The following is a 22163-nucleotide window of genomic DNA, read 5'->3' as shown; positions in this document are numbered from 1 at the left end:
TCCCCAAAGCATTCCCTAACATACTCTTCTCTGACTCAGAGTATGCTTCCTGGGGAAGCCAACCTAAAACAGTTGGTGTCAGGAGTGGTCCAAGATAGTAGGCTAAGATGGGAGTTATGATTTGAATCACAGGCCATGTGACTATCAATGAGGACCCCCTCGGGGTAGGTGTAGGACAGACAGACTTTGGCACAAGGTAACAGTGCAGTAGTTAAAACTTTCATCAGTAATGAACTGGGGTGGTATTCTAATGTAAGGTTATATAAGAGTGAGTAAAATGTATCAGGCATTTGAGAACTATGAGGGAAATAGTAATCTTAATGACAGTGGCATTGACTATTATTGCTAAGTAAAATTGATTCTTTGAAAATAGCAAAAAGCTGAGAGTGGTTAGTTGGCTATTAAAATCTAAGAGTAAATTCCAGAAGGCCTCTTTGGTAGCAAATAAAGGGGCTTTTATCTCCTCCAGTGGGAGGGCACAAAAAGCAGAGGAATAGGCCCAGTACTAAATCCTAAGTGCGGCAGAGCTCTAAAAGAGATTATGAAACCCAGCTTGGTCGGCTACGCAAAGGTCAAGGTGATTCTGATCGGAAGGAGATTCTGATGCAGGGGGAGGATCATCAGGTTTCAGTTAAAAGCAGGCAGAGCACACATTAGAGGCAGAGAATGTGGGATGATTTGTTCACAAAGGAATGGAATCCAGAGGGCATAACAGAAATAAGAGACAGGGGAGGCTAGTGCTGAAGGTCATCAGGCAACTGAAAGCACAGCTTAGCGCAGTAACCAAGAAAAGGTGGGATGTGACACACGGCAGTTGAAAGGTTTCCAACAGAAGTAAGCATGAATTTGCTGTTTGAGTCAATTGATCCAGTACCAAATCTGTGAGTTCATTTTCCTCTTCTAGATTTCTCCTTTTTCTAAAACAGTAAAACTGAGGGGGCCTTCCCCGGCTTTCCCTCCTTCTGCTTCCCTATTTTCCCTCGCATTCCCTGCCTTTTCCTAAGATCCTTTGCTTAGGAATAGGGCATTGGCCCCCGCACGTGTGGGCGGGGAAGGGGCGGAGCGAACAGAAGTGGGCGGGCCCCTTCCTGTGACGTCAGCCGTAAGGACGCTGCTGTCGTAAAAGGACGTCCGGTCCGTCTCCTAGTGTCCGGAACCGGCTGTCAGCCTGCCTGGCTGTTAGTACCTTCTTTCCCGGAGTCCTGGTCCACGAGTTAGATTTACTGCTGTCGCGGGCGGGCCTCACGCCATTCCCTGTCCTTCGGCCCCCTGACTGTGTCCGGCCTCCCGGTGAAAGTGAGCTAGGTTTGCCCGGAGCGCGCACGAGGTAGGGTGTCCCTCGGGCGGGTGACAGTTGCGGGTCCCCAAGCCGCCTGGCGCCTCCGCCGCTTCTCCCCTGGATGCCCCTCCGCCCCACTGGGTTCTCCAGCTCCAGGCTGGACTCCTAAAGCCGCAGTGCCACGTGCCTATTTCCTCACTTGGTGACACGCGCAGTGCCCTCAAGAAGTTGGAGTGTTACCGGAAAAGGGCTTGAACCCATATAAGTCTGAGAAGAAGATTCACTCTTTTGAGCGTGCAGAACAAACTGGAGGGGGAAAAAAAATGAGATTTAACTTTATCCGAGGATTCAAAGGATATCTCTGAGGACGCAGAAAGTTCATCCGCATGATCACCTCGTGATTATTTTCTGAGGTTCTTTGGCCAGGGCAGCACGCCCTCTAGATTTCGTCATTTTACATACTGGAATGGTGACTTAGTGGTCTGGGCGTTACGTTACCGAAGTAACCACCTATTAAATCTGGCTATTTTTCAGTTGCTACCATACTGCTTACCACCTGTGTGTGTGTTTTTTTTTTTTTAATTGAGCATTCAGTTCAGAAAACTTCAGTTTAGAAAAATCTTGTATTTCAACTAAATGATGAAAATTAAACATACTCTTAGACATAAATTTGAACCCCGTTAAAATTACATGCTCACTGCGTGTAGAGGGAAGAGCATTTGTTAAAGAGTCAAAGCAACTAATACCTTAAATGTCTTCGGAATGTTTTGACTTTGTAGTTAATAGTGTTATTTGTTGACAGATGTTTTGTTTACATATTACATAGGAAAAATTAGACTTGTTTTACTTAAGGTGTTGGCAGCGTCAGGTCATCTGAATATATGGCTCAAAAAGGTGATATAAACTGGGTAAATGGATGCTCTTTCTGACGATTTTTTTTGTTGTTTGTTTTTTGCGCTATGAGAAATACATGATTCATTTGTTTTTAATGAGGTGCAGAATACTTTATTATTGGAGAAACTTTTTTCTTAGTGGGAAAAGAAAACCAGTTTGTCTTTTCGGGTAAATTTTTTTGACGTTTACATTTTTAGAATCGTAAGTGCTAATAAATGCCTTATTTTAAGGGTCACCCGCTTCATTTGGAATAATACGTGCTTAACATTTCATAAGGCTTAGAATGTGCTTAGTTATCAAAAGGATAGAGTTTAACATTTAACAAGAATAAGAATACTTTGTTATACTATTTCTTAGTTTATTAAAATAGTAAATGCAGTCAGTCAATTACATCTTTTCTGTTCTCTTGTGTCAAAATAGGGGAAAATGCCTAAAAAAAAGACTGGTGCAAGGAAGAAGGCTGAGAACCGCCGAGAACGTGAAAAACAACTAAGAGCATCAAGAAGCACTATAGATTTGGCCAAACATCCATGTAATGCTTCAATGGTATCAGCTTTTTTTCATATCAGTTGATAGTTGAAAAAACCATATACTATTTTATCTGAAGTACACCTGAATAAAATTTTAGTGAAGACAGTGTTTTTGCATATATTTTGTTACTGAATTTAGTATCTCTGGCTCCTCCGTTGATTTCAGTGAGTAGCAGTGATTCTTGTTGGATTTTATATTATTTATAAAACCTAGTATATTACTTCACATACTGTTGGTGATAAAGGTAGATACTGGACAAGAATAGGTAATAGAAACTTTCATTTTCCAGTTTCTTTAATGCCTCAATTTGTCTTATTAGTTGAGTTTTCATCATATTTTCTTAGCAATTCTTTCCTTTCTCTTTTCTGAACTTCCTACTTAACGTCTGTTGGCTTCCTGTTCTATTACCTTATCTGCCTGTGCTAAGTGGGTTAGTCCTGATAATTTCTGGGCTGCTTTGAATGGTTGCTGCTTTTGAAATATGCTTTTTGAAATGCGTGAAAAAGCAAACAATTATGTCATCATTTCCTCTTTGCTTTCATTGACTGTAGAGTTATTCCAGTTCTCCCTATTTCTACTCCTTTCTTTGTTTTTCTTTTCCCACTGTTTCTTTTTTTCCCTTCTTCCTTTTGTTTTGTCAAACACATATGAATTGTTTAATGTAGCTTAATTTAGCGAACGTTTATTGTGCATCTACTCTGTGCCAGGTGTTACTTCAGACACTGTGGATGGTGATACATAGATGAATTACATGGTCCCTATTTCCAGAAGTTTATAGCTCATTTATGTTGTATATTAGGATTTGTTTGTTTATAAATGACAGAAATCTAACTTAAATTAACCTTAGGGAAAAATAGTTTATTGAATAGATAATGGAATAACTCATATTGCTGGGAAGGGGAAGGATATACCTGGTTCTCAGGGACAATCGGAACCTGGAACAACTTGTAGTTCTATCTTTTGCTTTTGTTTCTTCTTCCTTATTAGTTCCATTTTTTCATGTTGTTTTACTCCATTTGTTTGGTTTCATAGTTGCAGGTAGCTTGCATGTCTCACATCACATGTCGTTCCTCAGAGAAGGAAAGAACTCTGAAAGGCTGGACTTGACCCAGTGCCTGTCCCAGGACTAACATTTATTGGGGTTGGTTGGGAGAGGCCAGATTACATAGCACAGATGTGGCAGTGAGGCTCTCTTCTGTATGTAAGAGTCCTTTCCAGAGAAGAGTGGTGTTAAGCAGACAAAACAATAAATGACTGGCATGCCTAAATATATATAATGACAGCTAGATTTTGGAAGTGCTTCAATAAAGGTACAATGTACTTATTAGGACTAAGAGGTGATAAAGTTAACTATGTGTGGAAGGGGTACAGTTCACAGAGGAGGTGGGATTTTCACCAGAACTTTCAACAGGTAGTAGGCACTTTTCAGGGAAAAGTATTAGAATAAGTAAAGACATGGAGAAGAGAGAATATAAGACATATTTGGGGAATGGCTGACCATTAGTGACTTGAGTCTAAAAAGAGTGGGCCAACAAGGTTTGGAAAGTGGTTAAGGGCCAGATTGTGGAGAGCTTTTAAAACCATGTTTAGGACTCTGGATTTTCTGTGAACTTTATTATTTTGTATTCTCTCCTGTTTCTTATGTTCATTCTGTGGTATTTTATTCCTTACAAACAACTGAAAAATAAACTACCAATGTATTTAGACTCCTTCGTGATAATGCCACTTCTTCCTCTGGAATCTACCCAGACTATCTCTCTCTTGCATACCTTTGTTATTTAAGCATGGGTAGATGCTTGTATACATGGGTGGAGTTGGAGCTTTAGTGTAGTGTCACTTAAATTTTAACCTGAAAAGCAGGTTATTCTTTGTAATACAAGTAAATTTGCAGTTTTCAGTCTCCAGAAAAATTAATGTGATATTTTTATGTTACAGGAATGTGACAAGTGTCAGAGGTAAATTTTATTTCTTTTTCTATCTACCTTTAATAAAATTGTCCCTCTGACCTTTTATTTGACGTTGACCATATTTTAAAATTTTATTTTACATGACAAGGCGGCAGAAGAATAGAGCATTTTGCTACTTTTGTAATTCTGTACAGAAGTTACCAATTTGTGCACAGTGTGGTAAGTAAGTAATAACTAAGGACCTATGCTTTTTATCAACTGGTAGTTCATCAGTTTGAACTTGGGTGTGTTTGTTGCTATCGGTTACAGTGCTTACAATTGGTTATAATGTTATGCCTTACCATTAACAAAATAACAAAATGTGTTATGTTGCCTACCAAAAAACTATCAAGTCTTGATTTTGTCTCTTTGATGTAATGCTGGAAAATAATTAAGGTACAATTTAGATATAGGTTACCAATAAGTTTTTTTAAACAATAAAAGATCAGATTTTAGACATAACATTTGGTGATCCTGAACTTTTAGTTATACTACCTTAGTCTTGTCAGTATCTATTTGTTTACTTATCTACATTTTGGTTCCTGCTGATATTACCTGCAGTGTGTTAGACCATTGGGAATAATTTTATTCCACATTTACCTGGTACTTATTTTGTGATCAGTAGTTTTTGAGTTTGATGCTTACCATATGATTCATGAGTTTCCTCACATGTATTCCCAAGTTACTGAAATCAAGTTCCTAAGTCATGTGCCCAATTCTTAAGTATAGGTGGAGACTTGTACCCTGAAATGATTATTCAAAATAAAACTCAATGTTAGCAAGATGGGTATTTCCCAAATAGTCTTCCACAGACTACCTGAAATATTAATGGATAATTCTTGAAAAGTGTATATGGATATACATTTGAGAAATATTGCATGCATCCTCCTCTCATTCTCATCTGGGAGATTTCTATTATATATTTTTATGTTAGAAGTTCTGAAGACTTGTAATAAAGAAACCGTTAACTTTATTACTCTAGATTTACATCCCTCCCCAACTTTTGATGAACAAGTATCACTTTTATTTATGAGATAATAATTTCAGGTAGAACAATTTGGGATATGCCTCATTTAAATGTGTTTATATATAATAATATTCCAGAAAGTTAGTAGTGTTTAGGGCTATATCCCTGAATATTTCTAGTGTAGTTCTAGATTTCAAAGAAGATACGTTTTCAATTCTACAATTAATGAAAAAGAGAAAACTGGCCTATATGGAACACTGATGGTAGTTTTTATAGCCTTGTTTCACAAAACGTAATGAATGTAGAGTGAGAAAATAGATTTTGTGGAAGATTAAGAGGTAAGTTCTTGCTAGGACTTACCCATATTTTCAGTGTCTTTGGGCTTAAATTTTGTAGTGCTGTTGGATGGATGCATTTCTCATTTACTGACTCTTAGTGCTGGACCTGGAACAGTTGGGTAGCTGCTGCCTCTCATTTCCGGTTACCCTTCCCATTTCCTATTGTCTAACTTTGTTCCTTAGGAAATCAAGATAATGGAAAATGGTTTCTTTTGTGTTCCATTTTGTGGAGTCTCAGATGGATGATTAATGTCATCATTAATTCTCACGTAATATCTGATAAGCAAATTTCCTGATAGTGTTTCGGGTTGGTAATTTAATTTGCTTCTAGATCAGAGGTTTAGTGGTTGTGTGGTGATTTGATTTGTAGCTGTATCACCGTATCGTTTATTGTGCTTATTTGGGCACTATTTCAAAATTTTGCTGGGAAAATGTTTAACTGGGGCTTTCTTGTACATTTTATGTTTGGATAAAATTACATTAACTCGATAAGTTACATAATCATTTGGTTTGGTTTGAGGTGTTCTGTGGAAAGAAATGATAACTTCAAACCACAATTTTATTGTGAATTATAAAATGTAAAATTTATTATAAAAGCATTCCTTTAAAATATTTTGAATAATCTGAAGATTCATATGTTTTAAACTGTTAAAATGATCATTAGATTACAAAGCATAACCTGTGATTTCTAATTTAGTAAAACAAATTAGCACATATATTGTTGTATAGTTCATTTTACAGATTTATTAGTAAATTTGAAATCTGAAAAGTCTGATTCGAGTAATGAAGTCTCAGTTACATCCATTTTCTCTTTTAGTTATGTAAGCAGTAAATACTGATTCAATTTCATTAGTTTTAAATTATTTCCTCAGGAACTTGGGCTGGATAAAAGAGGAGTTCGTGAGTACTGGTATGTATTCCTTTGCAAGACTAACAGTGCAAATGTTTTCTTCATTAGGGAAAACAAAGTGCATGATGAAGTCTTCAGACTGTGTCATAAAGCATGCTGGTGTATACAGTACTGGCCTTGCAATGGTGGTAAGCTTCTTATTATCTCTTAGACTAGTACGTTTTCAAAGATAAGAAAAGTCATTCTGATCAATGGTTATTTTTTTCTAAATATCACTGCTTTGTCCCTTGTTTCAATCAATTTCTAGTTATCTGGATTATCAGTGGCATGCTTTTGGTATGATTTTCCCTTAGTACCCACTTGTTTCTAGCTGCTTCTTTCTTTCTTATTAGGAAACATACAAGGCATGGAAACTTTTCATGCTGATCTAAACAGAATTTCATTTATCAGTGGTACCTTTCTAATATCTCTTAACCAGACTTCACAAAACAGTATTTAGTGTACTGAAAGCCCTGCTTAACCACTGTTTAAGCCTTTGCTTAAATAAGCAACCTAGTTCTAAAGGAACTTAGGATAATAGTGTTCTTTAAAACTTTACATTTCAAAAAAGTGTATATATTTAACATAACTCTTCATTACATACAGGATTTTTTTTAAAGTAAATTCAGCTTTTGAATAATAAAACAATTAGATTATGTGATGTATTTTGCTCTTTTACTAAAACATATTTTCTTTTAAATATGAGGTAACCAGTTTTACTGTATTGTTGTATATTTTATGTTCAAATAAAATTTTGTTCAAATTGTAGTCCATGAGGAAAATGATACTATATTTATGTTAAATGGAATATTTATGGTAAATTTCCAAGAGCACGTAAACTTCTATTATGAGGCAGACCTATGATATATTTCATATGTGCATATATTATAGAAGCAAGGAGCGAGAATTATCTTGTGAATTGCTATTTATTTTAAATATAGGATTGTCAATGTTATCTTTGTTCAAAACCCTTTCAGTCTTCCTTGGTAACTTAAGTTCAGTCAAATTTGTTTTTTAAAATCACCTTGTGTTTTGAATGTGAATAATTTCTTCTTAAAGAAAACATTTAAGTAGAGTCATATATGATTAGTTGTAAATTCTAGAAAAGTGATTTTCTGGATATCTTATATTCGCCTCCTCAGATTCCCCTGAGAACAGCAGGAGAATAAGATCTGGGTGTTTATTCCTTCATCTCACTCCCTACCAGGTTATCCTGGTTTGGTTTTGTCTTTTCTCTAAGGAGCACAGTTCCTCTCTATATGGTCAGGTAGTCCTCTCCTGTTTGTCCTAAGTTCTTCCCTGTCCTCTGTAAATTATCTCTATTAAAACTCTTCTGGATTACCTAGTTTGAGAGTACTGTCTCTTTTTTGCAAGAACTCTGACTGATCCAAGAGAGACAGTTGATGATTTGCTAGCTATACTGATAACCCATTTTGCAAGTCAAAAAATATTCTCCTATTTGTTGTTTACTACATGTGTTTCAGAGTCTTGAATAATAGAATACTGAATTGAGATTCTGAAATCCTGGTTTTAAGTCTCACCTCACCTGTGATCCAACTCTGGGACTTGGATTTATTCTTGGGCCCCATGCTTTTCCTTTATAAAGGAAAGATTGTCTGATCCTACTCTCTTAAGATTCTAGCTTTTAATATTCAGTAGGTGTCAATGTTTTATTGAAACACATATTGTTATTGTCTTTTCTTGATATAGAATTGGAGAATCTTACCCTGTATTTTAGTTCCATATATTTTACTTTAAAGTTTTCCACAAAGAAGTGTAATTATTATTAAAACATAAGTTTCCATAAGAGAAAAAAAGAAGCTGGCAGAAGTTTCATATTTCTCAGTAATTCTAGAAAAGCTATGCAATTATTTTATTAGAAAAGCTATGCAATTATTTTATAAGTTATANTTTCCTATTGTCTAACTTTGTTCCTTAGGAAATCAAGATAATGGAAAATGGTTTCTTTTGTGTTCCATTTTGTGGAGTCTCAGATGGATGATTAATGTCATCATTAATTCTCACGTAATATCTGATAAGCAAATTTCCTGATAGTGTTTCGGGTTGGTAATTTAATTTGCTTCTAGATCAGAGGTTTAGTGGTTGTGTGGTGATTTGATTTGTAGCTGTATCACCGTATCGTTTATTGTGCTTATTTGGGCACTATTTCAAAATTTTGCTGGGAAAATGTTTAACTGGGGGCTTTCTTGTACATTTTTATGTTTGGATAAAATTACATTAACTCGATAAGTTACATAATCATTTGGTTTGGTTTGAGGTGTTCTGTGGAAAGAAATGATAACTTCAAACCACAATTTTTATTGTGAATTATAAAATGTAAAATTTATTATAAAAAGCATTCCTTTAAAAATATTTTGAATAATCTGAAGATTCATATGTTTTTAAACTGTTAAAATGATCATTAGATTACAAAGCATAACCTGTGATTTCTAATTTAGTAAAAACAAATTAGCACATATATTGTTGTATAGTTCATTTTACAGATTTATTAGTAAATTTGAAATCTGAAAAGTCTGATTCGAGTAATGAAGTCTCAGTTACATCCATTTTCTCTTTTTAGTTATGTAAGCAGTAAATACTGATTCAATTTCATTAGTTTTTAAATTATTTCCTCAGGAACTTGGGCTGGATAAAAGAGGAGTTCGTGAGTACTGGTATGTATTCCTTTGCAAGACTAACAGTGCAAATGTTTTTCTTCATTAGGGAAAACAAAGTGCATGATGAAGTCTTCAGACTGTGTCATAAAGCATGCTGGTGTATACAGTACTGGCCTTGCAATGGTGGTAAGCTTCTTATTATCTCTTAGACTAGTACGTTTTCAAAGATAAGAAAAAGTCATTCTGATCAATGGTTATTTTTTTCTAAATATCACTGCTTTGTCCCTTGTTTCAATCAATTTCTAGTTATCTGGATTATCAGTGGCATGCTTTTGGTATGATTTTCCCTTAGTACCCACTTGTTTCTAGCTGCTTCTTTCTTTCTTATTAGGAAACATACAAGGCATGGAAACTTTTCATGCTGATCTAAACAGAATTTCATTTATCAGTGGTACCTTTCTAATATCTCTTAACCAGACTTCACAAAACAGTATTTAGTGTACTGAAAGCCCTGCTTAACCACTGTTTAAGCCTTTGCTTAAATAAGCAACCTAGTTCTAAAGGAACTTAGGATAATAGTGTTCTTTAAAACTTTACATTTCAAAAAAGTGTATATATTTAACATAACTCTTCATTACATACAGGATTTTTTTTAAAGTAAATTCAGCTTTTTGAATAATAAAAACAATTAGATTATGTGATGTATTTTGCTCTTTTTACTAAAACATATTTTTCTTTTAAATATGAGGTAACCAGTTTTACTGTATTGTTGTATATTTTTATGTTCAAATAAAATTTTGTTCAAATTGTAGTCCATGAGGAAAATGATACTATATTTATGTTAAATGGAATATTTATGGTAAATTTCCAAGAGCACGTAAACTTCTATTATGAGGCAGACCTATGATATATTTCATATGTGCATATATTATAGAAGCAAGGAGCGAGAATTATCTTGTGAATTGCTATTTATTTTAAATATAGGATTGTCAATGTTATCTTTGTTCAAAAACCCTTTCAGTCTTCCTTGGTAACTTAAGTTCAGTCAAATTTGTTTTTTAAAATCACCTTGTGTTTTGAATGTGAATAATTTCTTCTTAAAGAAAACATTTAAGTAGAGTCATATATGATTAGTTGTAAATTCTAGAAAAGTGATTTTCTGGATATCTTATATTCGCCTCCTCAGATTCCCCCTGAGAACAGCAGGAGAATAAGATCTGGGTGTTTATTCCTTCATCTCACTCCCTACCAGGTTATCCTGGTTTGGTTTTGTCTTTTCTCTAAGGAGCACAGTTCCTCTCTATATGGTCAGGTAGTCCTCTCCTGTTTGTCCTAAGTTCTTCCCTGTCCTCTGTAAATTATCTCTATTAAAACTCTTCTGGATTACCTAGTTTGAGAGTACTGTCTCTTTTTTGCAAGAACTCTGACTGATCCAAGAGAGACAGTTGATGATTTGCTAGCTATACTGATAACCCATTTTTGCAAGTCAAAAAATATTCTCCTATTTGTTGTTTACTACATGTGTTTCAGAGTCTTGAATAATAGAATACTGAATTGAGATTCTGAAATCCTGGTTTTAAGTCTCACCTCACCTGTGATCCAACTCTGGGACTTGGATTTATTCTTGGGCCCCATGCTTTTCCTTTATAAAGGAAAGATTGTCTGATCCTACTCTCTTAAGATTCTAGCTTTTAATATTCAGTAGGTGTCAATGTTTTATTGAAACACATATTGTTATTGTCTTTTCTTGATATAGAATTGGAGAATCTTACCCTGTATTTTAGTTCCATATATTTTACTTTAAAGTTTTTCCACAAAGAAGTGTAATTATTATTAAAACATAAGTTTCCATAAGAGAAAAAAAGAAGCTGGCAGAAGTTTCATATTTCTCAGTAATTCTAGAAAAGCTATGCAATTATTTTATTAGAAAAGCTATGCAATTATTTTATAAGTTATATAGATAAGAAGGTGTTTTAAAATCAGAAATGGTAGTATTTAAAAATTCAATTTAGTTACAGGAATTATTATAGACAAGAAAGCTTAAACTGTTGTCTTCTCCAAAGTCCATTTGAATTAAATTCATTTTGAGGAAAACACTTCCAAATCTGACTTAATTAAATAATATTAGGGTAAGTGTACAGTTTACCTTTTTTTCTTTTGATACATAACTGAGTTTTGTATATTGTGGGTAGCTGTTAAGAAGTTTTCAGAGAACCCTTTTAATTTTGGCTTAGAGTGAGTAGTAAAATTTTTAAATGAAGCTACCTGCTATCATTGAGGGTTGATAAATTGCTAAATGTATACAGTTTTTATGGTTGCCCTGGTTAAGCAATGGTTGCAGGTGTTCAGGTGATAATGATTATGTATTCTTGTTCCTTGGTTACAGGGTGCAATATGTGACTTCTGTGAAGCTTGGGTTTGCCATGGTAGGAAATGTCTCAGTACACATGCCTGTGCCTGCCCTCTTACCGATGCTGAGTGTGTTGAATGTGAACGAGGCGTGTGGGACCATGGTGAGTCATTGGACACAAGTAATGAGCTTCGTTATAGGTGAAGGTTGACTTGGAAACATTTTGCATGCTGTTTTTGAGATTTTTTTCAGGATACTGTCAATCCTAACTACTGGTACTGTTTAGATTATCAGCGTAGTTAGAGAAGGTATCTATACTATCAGTTATTGTCAATGCTAGTATTGTTTACCCAAACGTGGAGGGGAGTTGGGGTGGAGCAGGTAGTCTCTTTGAGCATTGTGAGTGTTATATGAGTAGCTAGTGGATAGTAAGAGCCCCCTTTTTTCAGTTTCAGTTTAGTTTCAAGGACTTCCAACAGTTTGCATTTTAGCTTTTATCAGAATAAAAATGGCTGAACAATTTTGGTGTACCTCCACAGTAACTTGCCATCTCTTCTAAGCAGTTTTATAGATAGGAGTTTTTCTTAATTAAAGTTTATCTTATTTACATTTGTGTTTTTTTAATCCAATAGGAGGCAGAATATTCAGTTGTTCTTTTTGCCATAACTTTCTTTGTGAAGATGATCAATTTGAGCATCAAGCCAGCTGCCAGGTTTTAGAGGCAGAAACATTTAAATGTAAGTTTTTAAATATTAGATGTTCTTTATACCCAAGATTCTGAATAGTGTAAGTATTAATCTTAATGAAAAAGGAATCAAGTTTTTTTATACTGCTTCTCACGAACTGTAATTTAACTCAATCTTTATTTTCTGTTTCTAGAAAACACTCAGAACAGTCAGAATATAGTTGTAAATTTTTCAGCAGGGATGCCAGTGGCATATTGATTGGGCCAGTTCTTCATTTTGTAGGCTTGATTTGATTAGGCATTGCAGGACTTACACCTTTCCTGGTTCAGACTGCCACATGCCACTTTTACCTTCAAATTATTGTAAAAACCAAACCTCACCCTTCTTCCTTCCCATTTCCAAATGCCCTCCAGTAAGAGATACCACCCTGTTTGTTTCTGCTAGTTGGTTGCAGTGATTCTTAGACAGGACTGTATATCAAAAATGCCTGTGGAGGTTTTAAAAATAATGTGGATGCCCAGGTCTCATCCCTGGAGATTCTTTTAAGTCTGTGGTGGGTGCCAGGCACCTGTATTTAACCTGTACACAAAATTCTCATGTATTTTCCAGTTGAGAGCCAGCATTACTGACTGGGATAATAGTATCAACTTTACAGATAGTTTCTTTCTTGGAAGGTTCATTGAAATGAGACTCCATATAAAACAATAGTATGTAGTACTTGGCATTTAAAAAGCCCTTTTAAATAGTAGTTACTTTCTAAGAAAAAGACTGAAATTCCCCAGGTATTCTCTTCCTTTAATTTGGTTCTTGTTCTGGTATGAAATCCTAATTCTTATACTTATTTATAAATTTAAAGTAGATAAGTCATCTCTGTGATATACATACAACATACATACTACACACACACAATATATGTGTATGCATGTGTATATAATTCTTGCAATATTTATATATAAAATTCTCAAAGATTAAGAGAGCATCTTGAAGTATATATCATTCTTGAGCCTTTTTTAGCCTTTTGCAGAATGTATAATAATACATTTAATTACTTTATTTGCAGCATGGGAGCTTTGTGTGTTTTATAACATTCGAACCCAAAAGACAGGCAGCTGTCTATAAGGCCGTATTTCCATTGCAAGCTTTTAGTGATTTGATAAAAGACAAAGGAAAATTCTAAGAACCAAATAACGGGATTTTAAGATTAATCTCTTTCCCACAGGTGTTTCATGCAATCGGCTTGGTCAGCACTCATGTCTCCGTTGTAAGGTATACCTATGCATTTTTTCTTTTTAGATTTTGTTTTTAATCTCTATACCCCTCCACCAGTCCTTGGATTATATGTAGCTATAATGAATTTATAAGAGACCTTAAAATTATATAGTTTAATTCTTTTATTTTTGAGATTACGGAATTGAAGTTGAGAAGGCTTACATGACTTTCCAGTGGTCATCTAGTCACCTTGTAGTAGAGTTGCGACTAGTGCACATTTCTGGAATCCTGGCTCTGTGTTTTTAATGGAGAACATTCTGACCAAGGTGATGAGAGTCTATTTTAATTAATGTCAAAATGTACCTGCTTAGAAGAGTTTGGGTAAAGATTTCCAAATTTTTCTGTGTCCTTAGGCCTAGTCTCTAGCATTTGTTCATCAAAGATTACTAAACAGATGTAGCCAATGCCCTTCCTTTCAGAAGCATTTCTCTAGTTCTTATATTTCTAACCCTATGTCTTATTTATCTGTTCTAGTTTTACCAAATGGCGTTCAGGCGTTGTCTATGTTGTTTTCTTTGTCTGGAATACTTTTCCATCTTTGCTTACCCTATTGCCCTTCCATTCTTCATGTCGCGATTAAGACTTCGTGTCTCTAAGATGCCTTTCCCAAACCCCATGTCTGCTTTAGTGCTCTTCCCTCTGCACTTCCCCTTCAGTGCTTAGTGTCTTGTAATTGCCCTTTCACTGTCTCCATCCCCAGTTAGACCATAGACTGTGTGAGAGTAAATAGCTGTTCACCATTATTTCATTTCATCAGGGGCCTTATGAATACTGAAATATTTTTGAACAGTTAAATGTACTTACATGTCACACTCAATATAGTTAGTCTGCCTTTTGTTAGATCATCGTTCAGAGGAGTCCTGACAAAAATCATTTCTGTTAAAAAAATGAAATGAAAAGTGTGACTGGTCCCAACAAAATTCTTAATCTCACTGCCTTAACAAAGCTATATCTTTGAAGCAATGAATACTGTCTTTTGTATATTTTACATTTTATTTATTTACTTATTTTGTTTCTCCTATGTAGGCTTGTTTCTGTGATGATCATACAAGGAGCAAAGTGTTTAAGCAAGAAAAAGGAAAACAGCCTCCTTGTCCTAAATGTGGGCATGAAACTCAGGAGACTAAGGACCTTAGCATGTCAAGTAAGGCCCTTAAGATACTAAGGAAGTGATTTTGCTTTCCATATTTAGACAAAGTTTATCTTTTTTTTTTTTTTGGTCTAGTGTTTCTCTTATTGCCCCCCCTTCTTATTTAGAAAAGGTGAATGTGTTCTTTAAGCAAGTGAAATTTTAGCAGGCTTCAGGAAAATTATGTCGGTAAAGTTTTCAGTTTTACTCAAATATACCAATATTCATTTTGATATTTGGTATTTGCCTTAGTTAATGACAGCAAATACTGAAATTTAAGATAAAGAGTGATTTTTTAATTTTTGTTGAAGCTTCCTTGTTAAATAGTTGAGTAGCTATAATTCCTTAATATTAAAGTGGTGGTAATCTTAAGTACTTAGAAGTCAAATTTATTCTGAAGCTTTCTTAGGCGTGTGGTATTTGAGCACCTATGTTTATTTATGTAATAGCACTGCTATAGGAAATTATTTTGTGGTTTTTATGTAACTTTTTTTGTGAAGTAATAACACTGCTATAAGCATGCTTATAGTAATGCAGCTCCCAATTTTGTTAAAGAGAAATTTGACTCTTAACCAGACATATCAGAATGGAAGCATAATGCTAAGTGACTGACTGCCTTGTTTAATCATAGATGTAGTTGCACAGTGAGGTGAGACTGATGATTTTGCTGATCTTCTGCACTAAACTTTGTGTCACTACTAAGGCAGAAGAAATGACAGGCTTTGTTTTTCAGGGCATCTACATTGTAAAATAGCTGTCTTAAGAAAAATGTACTGATATGAAATCAACTGTAATCTGTGATTTATGTGATTTGAAAATAAACTGTCAGTGACCAAACAGAAGGTGTTTTAGTTTTAAACATGCCTCATTACCTTTGGAGTGGTCTGTTGGTCTAATTTGTTTTCTAGATTTAATGAAATGACATTAATTTTTATTTTTTATGGTGTGTATATAGGCTCAGGTGAAAAAATTAGGAAAATATGACCTATTTTTTCATTTGGGATTAAAGCAGCCAATGAAATTCATGAAATTTTATAGAGGAAGATGAGAATGTAGAGAACTGGAACTAAACAATGCCTTGTACATGTCTGTCTTCTATAGCGCGCTCCCTGAAATTTGGCAGGCAGACTGGAGCTGAAGAGGGAGATGGAGCTTCTGGGTACGATGCCTACTGGAAGAACCTTTCCTCTGATAAGTATGGTGATACCAGCTACCACGATGAGGAGGAGGATGAGTATGAAGCAGAGGATGATGAAGAGGAAGAAGAGGAAGGCAGAAAGGATTCAGACACTGAATCATCAGATTTGTTTACTAATTTGAATTTAGGAAGGACCTATGCTAGTGGCTATGCTCACTATGAGGAACAAGAGAACTAGGGGAGCTGCTTGTCCTCTAGTGGCCGTGTGTGAGAGGAGCAGGAGTGGGTGAATGTGCTTGATGAATTGTGGGTGGATGTTCAAAAGTACCTTAGCCACTTAGCCTTGTGCAGAAGGCTAGTTACATTTAATGGGCCAAGCGATAGGATGTAGCGTTTTTATAGAACTGATAATCAGGCTTACGGCATAAGAAAAATGAATTTCAAATGTAAGATGTTTATTGATCGAACCAATTGAAGTATCATGGATTGGATTGTTACTGATTTAAGTAAAGTAGTATGTTTTGCCAATTAGACACATATATACAGGATAAAGGAATAGGATGGTAATATATTTGTTTGAAATTAAATTACTGTCTTTATTAAAAAATACTGCTTCATTCGTCTGATTTTGTAAAATGTAATGAGTAAAATGAATTACTGTATTTTTCCTTTTATGTCCACAGAATGAAAGTCATGCGTTGTTACATTCTAAATTTTCATTAAATATTCATGTCACCTTGAGTTGTCATGATACGTGTGTTTTAGTATTTGACCTATTCTCTTTCTTCACAATGTATATCCTCAGTGGTACCTATTATTAATGCCTTAAATGTAGTGATAAGGTGACTAGTTAGCCATTTTTTCAGAGATGCAGTATCAGAAATAGTATTATTACAGAAGCTTTACCCAGGACATTTTATTTCTCTTTGAATAAACCTGTTATTTCACTTAAGTACTTTTGATATTATATTTAATTTTTTGTTCTGTATTTTCAGTTTGTTTTGGAAAGCATTCCAATGTTTTTACAAACTGCTTCAGTTTTTGCACATACGGAAATAGGTAGTAGAGACTGTGTGGTATACACTTAACGATAAGCAGCCCAGACCCCATCACTGATGATAGGTGGAGGACAGTCCTGTCACAAGTCCCAGTTGTTACAACTTACACTGGCAGTTAATAGGGATTGGGTAGTTGTAGAAGGAAAGACAATATCTGATTGCCTGACATTTTAGATGTATGGAGAAAACTGTAGCTATAAGGATAACAGGGTTGGATGGCCATTGTCAAGCCATTTTTGTTCTATAGAGGCATACTTAACAGCCAAGGACAGTAACAGGCGATGGAAAGCCAGGTGTCAAAGTTAGAGGGCCTGTGGTGGCATATGAAAAAGTGTTTCATCTTTTGCAGTAGGACAGCTTGAAAAAACCGAGGACCAAGCCCGAGACTTAATAGTTTCAAAGGATAAACTTCAAAGACAGTTGCCAGCCAAGGTAAGTCTATTATGCCAACATTGGCAAACTGCTTGGGAAAACCTGTGACCCTGACAAATTAGATGGAGACATCTGAATCGATGGTGCTGGAGATTTTTACTCCCCAGACTCCTGAATTTCTGAGCTTTCAGTCATAGCACACCCCTCCATGTTAAGGGCAAGCACTCCCCGCTTCATTCTCAGGCTGGATGACAATGCAGAGGCTTCTTTCCTCAGGAAACATGCTCCCTTCAAGACTTGTCCTGTCTCCAGGCCATTATAGTTAGTATCTCCAGGCCTAAAATTAGGGTTAAGTGATGATAAAGTTAAGCAAAACTCAGTTGAGGTGCTGGAAGTGAAGTGAGGGGAAACAGACTATACCCCAAAGGAACTGCAAGAATTAGGAAGAGTTGGAGGAATATGCTTGAGGTTGGAATCCGTGCGTAAGAGGATCAAAACATAAAATTGGGGAGGAGTTTGATGGCAGCCCCTATACTGGATCTTTGGATTGCTAAGAGTTATCTTAAATTAGAGGGTTTTAATACCCTGGCTAGGATCCTGTGAGATGGTGTGAACTCATTACCAGGATGGCTTCTTGAAGTTTGGAAAAAGTAATGGTCCTTTCTGAGCAAAGTGGAAACACTAGGATTACTGTGACATGGTGGAAGGATGGATTTAAAAGGTTAAGGGAATTGGGTATGTTGGAATGGATTGGAAGATGAGATGATTGTGTGCCGTGGGAAGGCTCAGTGGACACACAATTGAATAGGGCCGTAGAAACCTGCACTGATGATGGGGTATAAGCATCTCTAAAAATATGTGGTAGCTCTCAGTGGGCCATATCAGATAGTAGGAAAAGAAAACAGTTCAGCTTCCTGATGGCAATATATGACAAGATTCTGAAAAATAGTGGCTAAAGTGGCAGTGCCCAACTGCCAGAAGTCAGGGGGTTACAGTTAGTGAGAAAGTGAGAATGGTAGTCAAGGGGTCCTAACCTGCAGAGTTATGGAGAAGGCTAATGTATCATAGCACTTTAGGGACAAAACAAATGGGTAGCCAACACGAATACTACTCAGTTTGTCCCATTAGATAAAATTAAGGATGGATTACATGGAAGCTAAGGGTAGTCACCCCAATAAGAAGCTAGCATCCCTTGCTCAATTTCTGGGCCTGAGTCACTTCAGACCTGGAGCTCAGACTGAAGAGGTGGCTGGGACCCAGGAGGAAAGACATGACACCATGGCATCTGTACAAGGTAATGATTCCCTTTGGTGTTTCCTCAAAGGGACCCAGAGCCGTTTGCTCTGGTAATTCTAAGCTTAGGAAAGGGGAAATATAAGGGATTTCAAGGATTGTTGAACACAGAATGTGAATTGATACTGATATTCAGATAGTGTCCCTGTTGCTGCTTTGTAGGGGATGAGGGAGGAGTTGGGTTATACAAGGAGTCCTGGGCAAGTTTAAGCTTACAGTGGTTTCACAGCATGTGTGGAGGGCCACGTGAAGCCTCTGACACTGCCTACCCTTCTGTCTTCTTACTTCAGCCAGATAGTAATACACAATAGTGTCACTTGCAGGATGCAGTACCACCCTTAGGGATCTAAAAGATGCAGAGATGATCATCTCGTCACATCTGTCAATTCACCATTTTGGCCCCTGCAGAAATTTTATGGATCCTAGAAGATGGCGATAGACAAGCTCAACAAAGTACTATCCTTGATTGCAACTGCTATGCTAGATGTGGTATCTTCGTTAGAGCAGATACATGTGGCCCAAGTATATGGAATATCATCTTGGTTGGTGCAAATGCATTCTTCTCTCTAAGAGAAGGGAATCAGAAACAATTTGCATTCACACAGAATGGGCAACAATATATATTGATAGTTTTGTAAACTACACCACTTTATCCTAAAGAACATAGATCTGTTACATAATGACTATGTTGAGGCTGGATGAACAAGTGGCTAGACCATTGAGAACTTGGTAGGAGATGTGTTCCAGAGGGAGGAGATAAAGCTTATGAACTTTCAGTGGATAAACCTTATAAATTTTTTGCCATACTCATAAATTTTTCAGGGTTCCAATGGTGAGGGGCAGTTTGATGCATCTGATCTAAAGTATAAAGCAAATGACAACATGTATTCTCTTACTCTGAGGAAGGAAGCACAATGCCTGGTGAGCCATCCTGAGTTCTGGAGGCAGCATATGTCACACCTGAGGATAGTGTCCCGGCCAGTGTAACAGTTGATGCAAAAGGCTGCCTGTTTTAAGTGGAGCCCCCAGCAGGTAAGAGTTCTGCAGCTGGTCTAGGTTGCAGTGGAAGTAGCCCTGCTTTCTGGGCCATAGAGTGATGCTACTATATTGGAGATATTAGTGATGGGATAAGTTGTGCTGTAGCAAGCCGCAGCAGGAGAGACACCGTGCTCATCTCTGGGTTATAGAGGAAGCTTATGCCATCTGCATTGAGAGACTCATATACTCCCAGAGGCAGACAGAATGGTTTCCAACTTACCAAGGCCTATCTAGTTACCACCACTGCCAAATGTCACCTGTCAGCAGCAGGGGCAACTGCTGCACCCTTGATGGGGTATCATCACTTGGGGAGACAAATCAGAGCAGCCACCCCAGAAAGGCTAGTGGTTCATTATCAGTGGAATAGATCCACATTCTTGGAATAGGCTTACCTTTCCTTCCTGCAGGGCCTCATCCAGCATTGGTACCTGGGGGCTTATGTAATATTTGATTCACTGGCATGAAATCCTACATAATATATGTCAGGCCATGGAATCATCTTTAAAGTAAAGAAGGCTGCAGTAATAGGCCTGTGACCATGGGAGTCACTGTGTCATATAGTGCACCACCCAGAAACTTCCTGCCTGATGATGTGGTGCAGTGGTGTGCTGAAAACACACTGAAGCAGCAGTTCAGAGGCAATACTCTGTAACAATTTCATACCATCCTTCAAGTTACAGATATGCATTGACCCACAGGTATTCCTATTCCAATGTGTTTCCAATAGATAAAGTGCATGTGTGGTAGGTTGAATAGTGTCACTTTAAGGTCATGTTCTTCTGGAATGTCAGAATGTGACCTTATTTGGAAGTAGAGTCTCTGCAGATGTAACTTGCTAAGATGTTAGCTAGTTAGGCTAACATCTTAGGGGTTGGGCTTATATCCAAAGGTTAGGTGGGCTCATATCCAAAGATGATGAGAGGACACACAGACACACAAGAAAGAAAGCCATGAGAAGATGGAGTCAGAGATTGGTGTGATTCATCTGCAAGCCAAGGAATGCTAAGCATTGCCTGCAACCACCAGAAGTGAGAAGAGAAGCATGGAACAGATTATTCCTCAGACCCTCTAAAAGTAATAAACCCTGCCAACACCTTGATATTGAACTTCTGGCCTCCTGAATGGTGAGAGAATACATTTTCTGTTGTTTTAAGTTATCCAGTTTGTGATAATTTGTTATAGCAACCCTAAGAAGCTAATATGCCATGGGAATTAGGGGTGGAAGCAGGAGTTGCCACCACTCCCAGTGATTCACTGGGGAACATTATGCTTCCCATCTCTACACTCCTGGGTTCTGAATGACTAGAATTCTATGTCCTCAAGGGGATACCTTTCTTCATGGGACCCAGTAAATACCACCATTGGATAATAAGCTGTGCCTGCCACCTTGGTATTTGGGACTTTTTATGTCTAGGGACTGTCACTGTCTTGGCAGAGATAAGTGCCTTTCTTCATCAGAAGGAGGTGGGGCTGCTCTTACCTGACGAGGATAGGGAGGATTATAAGTGGAATCCAGCAACTCACTTGAGTTTTCTAGGTGCTCCTTTGCCCACTTGTGACTATACATGAGCATATATGGACATCGCCAACAGCCACAGGCTATGAAGGGCATAGTGACTAGACTCTTCGGGATGAGGGTTTGGGTCATGCCACCAGATAATTACCAAGACTAACAGAGGTGGTAGTTGTCAGGTAACTTTAGGACCTGCCCCAGCTTCAGAGAGCTGCCTTGGCTGAAATCAGATCCTTCCCAAAGCAGACCATGCATCTGGTGACTAAGTGACTGGTCTGGCTAATTTAGCCCAACACGGCCCATCATGACAAATAGCTATGAAGTTACTATCCCTATACAGAATCTAATAGTTGACACTTAAGAATATGGGGGTAAATATGCTTCTTCCTCTGAGTTTTGGTCATGGTTTGGCAAACTCCTTGCTAGAATACTGTAATGATGTATGTAAGGTTGACCTTTATAAGTCACCTACCAGCTTCTGCTCATGCAAAATGTACTAGTCCATTTCCGAAAGTGAATAGACCATATAGCATGCTCGCCTGTGCTTTAGAGAAGGCTAGTTACTTATTTGCCTAATGGGAATAAGTCAAAGAATGAAGTTTAATATATTAATCCCTAATAATATTTTGTGGAAACAGACATAGCACAATGCATAGTACAATCAGGCATATGGAAGCATTTTAAATAAGAAATACAATGTAGATAGAGGCAAGAGCTTTCTTTTTCTTTTCTTTCTTTCTTTTTTTTTTTTTTTGAGATGGAGTCACAGTCTGTCACCCAAGCTGGAGTGCAGTGGCCTGAACTCCGCTCACTGAAACCTCTGCCTCCGGGGGTCAAGTGATTCTCCTGCCTCAG

At 36.9% G+C, this 22163-nt stretch overlaps 1 protein-coding gene across 2 annotated transcripts; it reads left to right on the top strand.

Moving 5' to 3' along the window:
* The first annotated feature begins 774 nt into the window (after nucleotides 1–774).
* On the top strand, nucleotides 775–16986 carry NOAZFP (nucleolar atypical zinc finger). 2 transcript variants are annotated; one of them, XM_017848930.1, is made up of 10 exons: nucleotides 775–881; nucleotides 2594–2719; nucleotides 4640–4659; nucleotides 4760–4830; nucleotides 6914–6993; nucleotides 11849–11975; nucleotides 12445–12549; nucleotides 13718–13764; nucleotides 14794–14911; nucleotides 15998–16983. In XM_017848930.1, the coding sequence occupies exons 2-10, from the start codon at nucleotides 2600–2602 to the stop codon at nucleotides 16270–16272; spliced, it is 963 nt and encodes a 320-aa protein (XP_017704419.1). In that variant the 5' UTR covers nucleotides 775–881; nucleotides 2594–2599; the 3' UTR covers nucleotides 16273–16983. The 2 variants fall into 2 exon arrangements, with proteins under 2 accessions (XP_017704419.1, XP_017704418.1); XM_017848929.1 differs by lacking the exon at nucleotides 775–881 and adding an exon at nucleotides 1083–1327 and having other exon boundaries at nucleotides 15998–16986.
* Nucleotides 16987–22163: the final 5177 nt, after the last annotated feature.

Source organism: Rhinopithecus bieti, unplaced genomic scaffold (assembly GCF_001698545.2).
Source record: "Rhinopithecus bieti isolate Rb0 unplaced genomic scaffold, ASM169854v2 scaffold_28163, whole genome shotgun sequence".
Taxonomy (NCBI): domain Eukaryota; kingdom Metazoa; phylum Chordata; class Mammalia; order Primates; family Cercopithecidae; genus Rhinopithecus; species Rhinopithecus bieti.
This window is presented reverse-complemented; position numbering and strand designations above follow the sequence as displayed.

Coding starts and splice junctions, on each gene's coding strand:
- NOAZFP (XM_017848929.1), top strand. CDS start 2,600: ATGCCTAAAAAAAAGACTGGTGCAAGGAAGAAGGCTGAGAACCGCCGA. Junction 13,765..14,793: donor ACTCATGTCTCCGTTGTAAG/GTATACCTATGC, acceptor TCTCCTATGTAG/GCTTGTTTCTGTGATGATCA. Junction 14,912..15,997: donor TAAGGACCTTAGCATGTCAA/GTAAGGCCCTTA, acceptor TGTCTTCTATAG/CGCGCTCCCTGAAATTTGGC.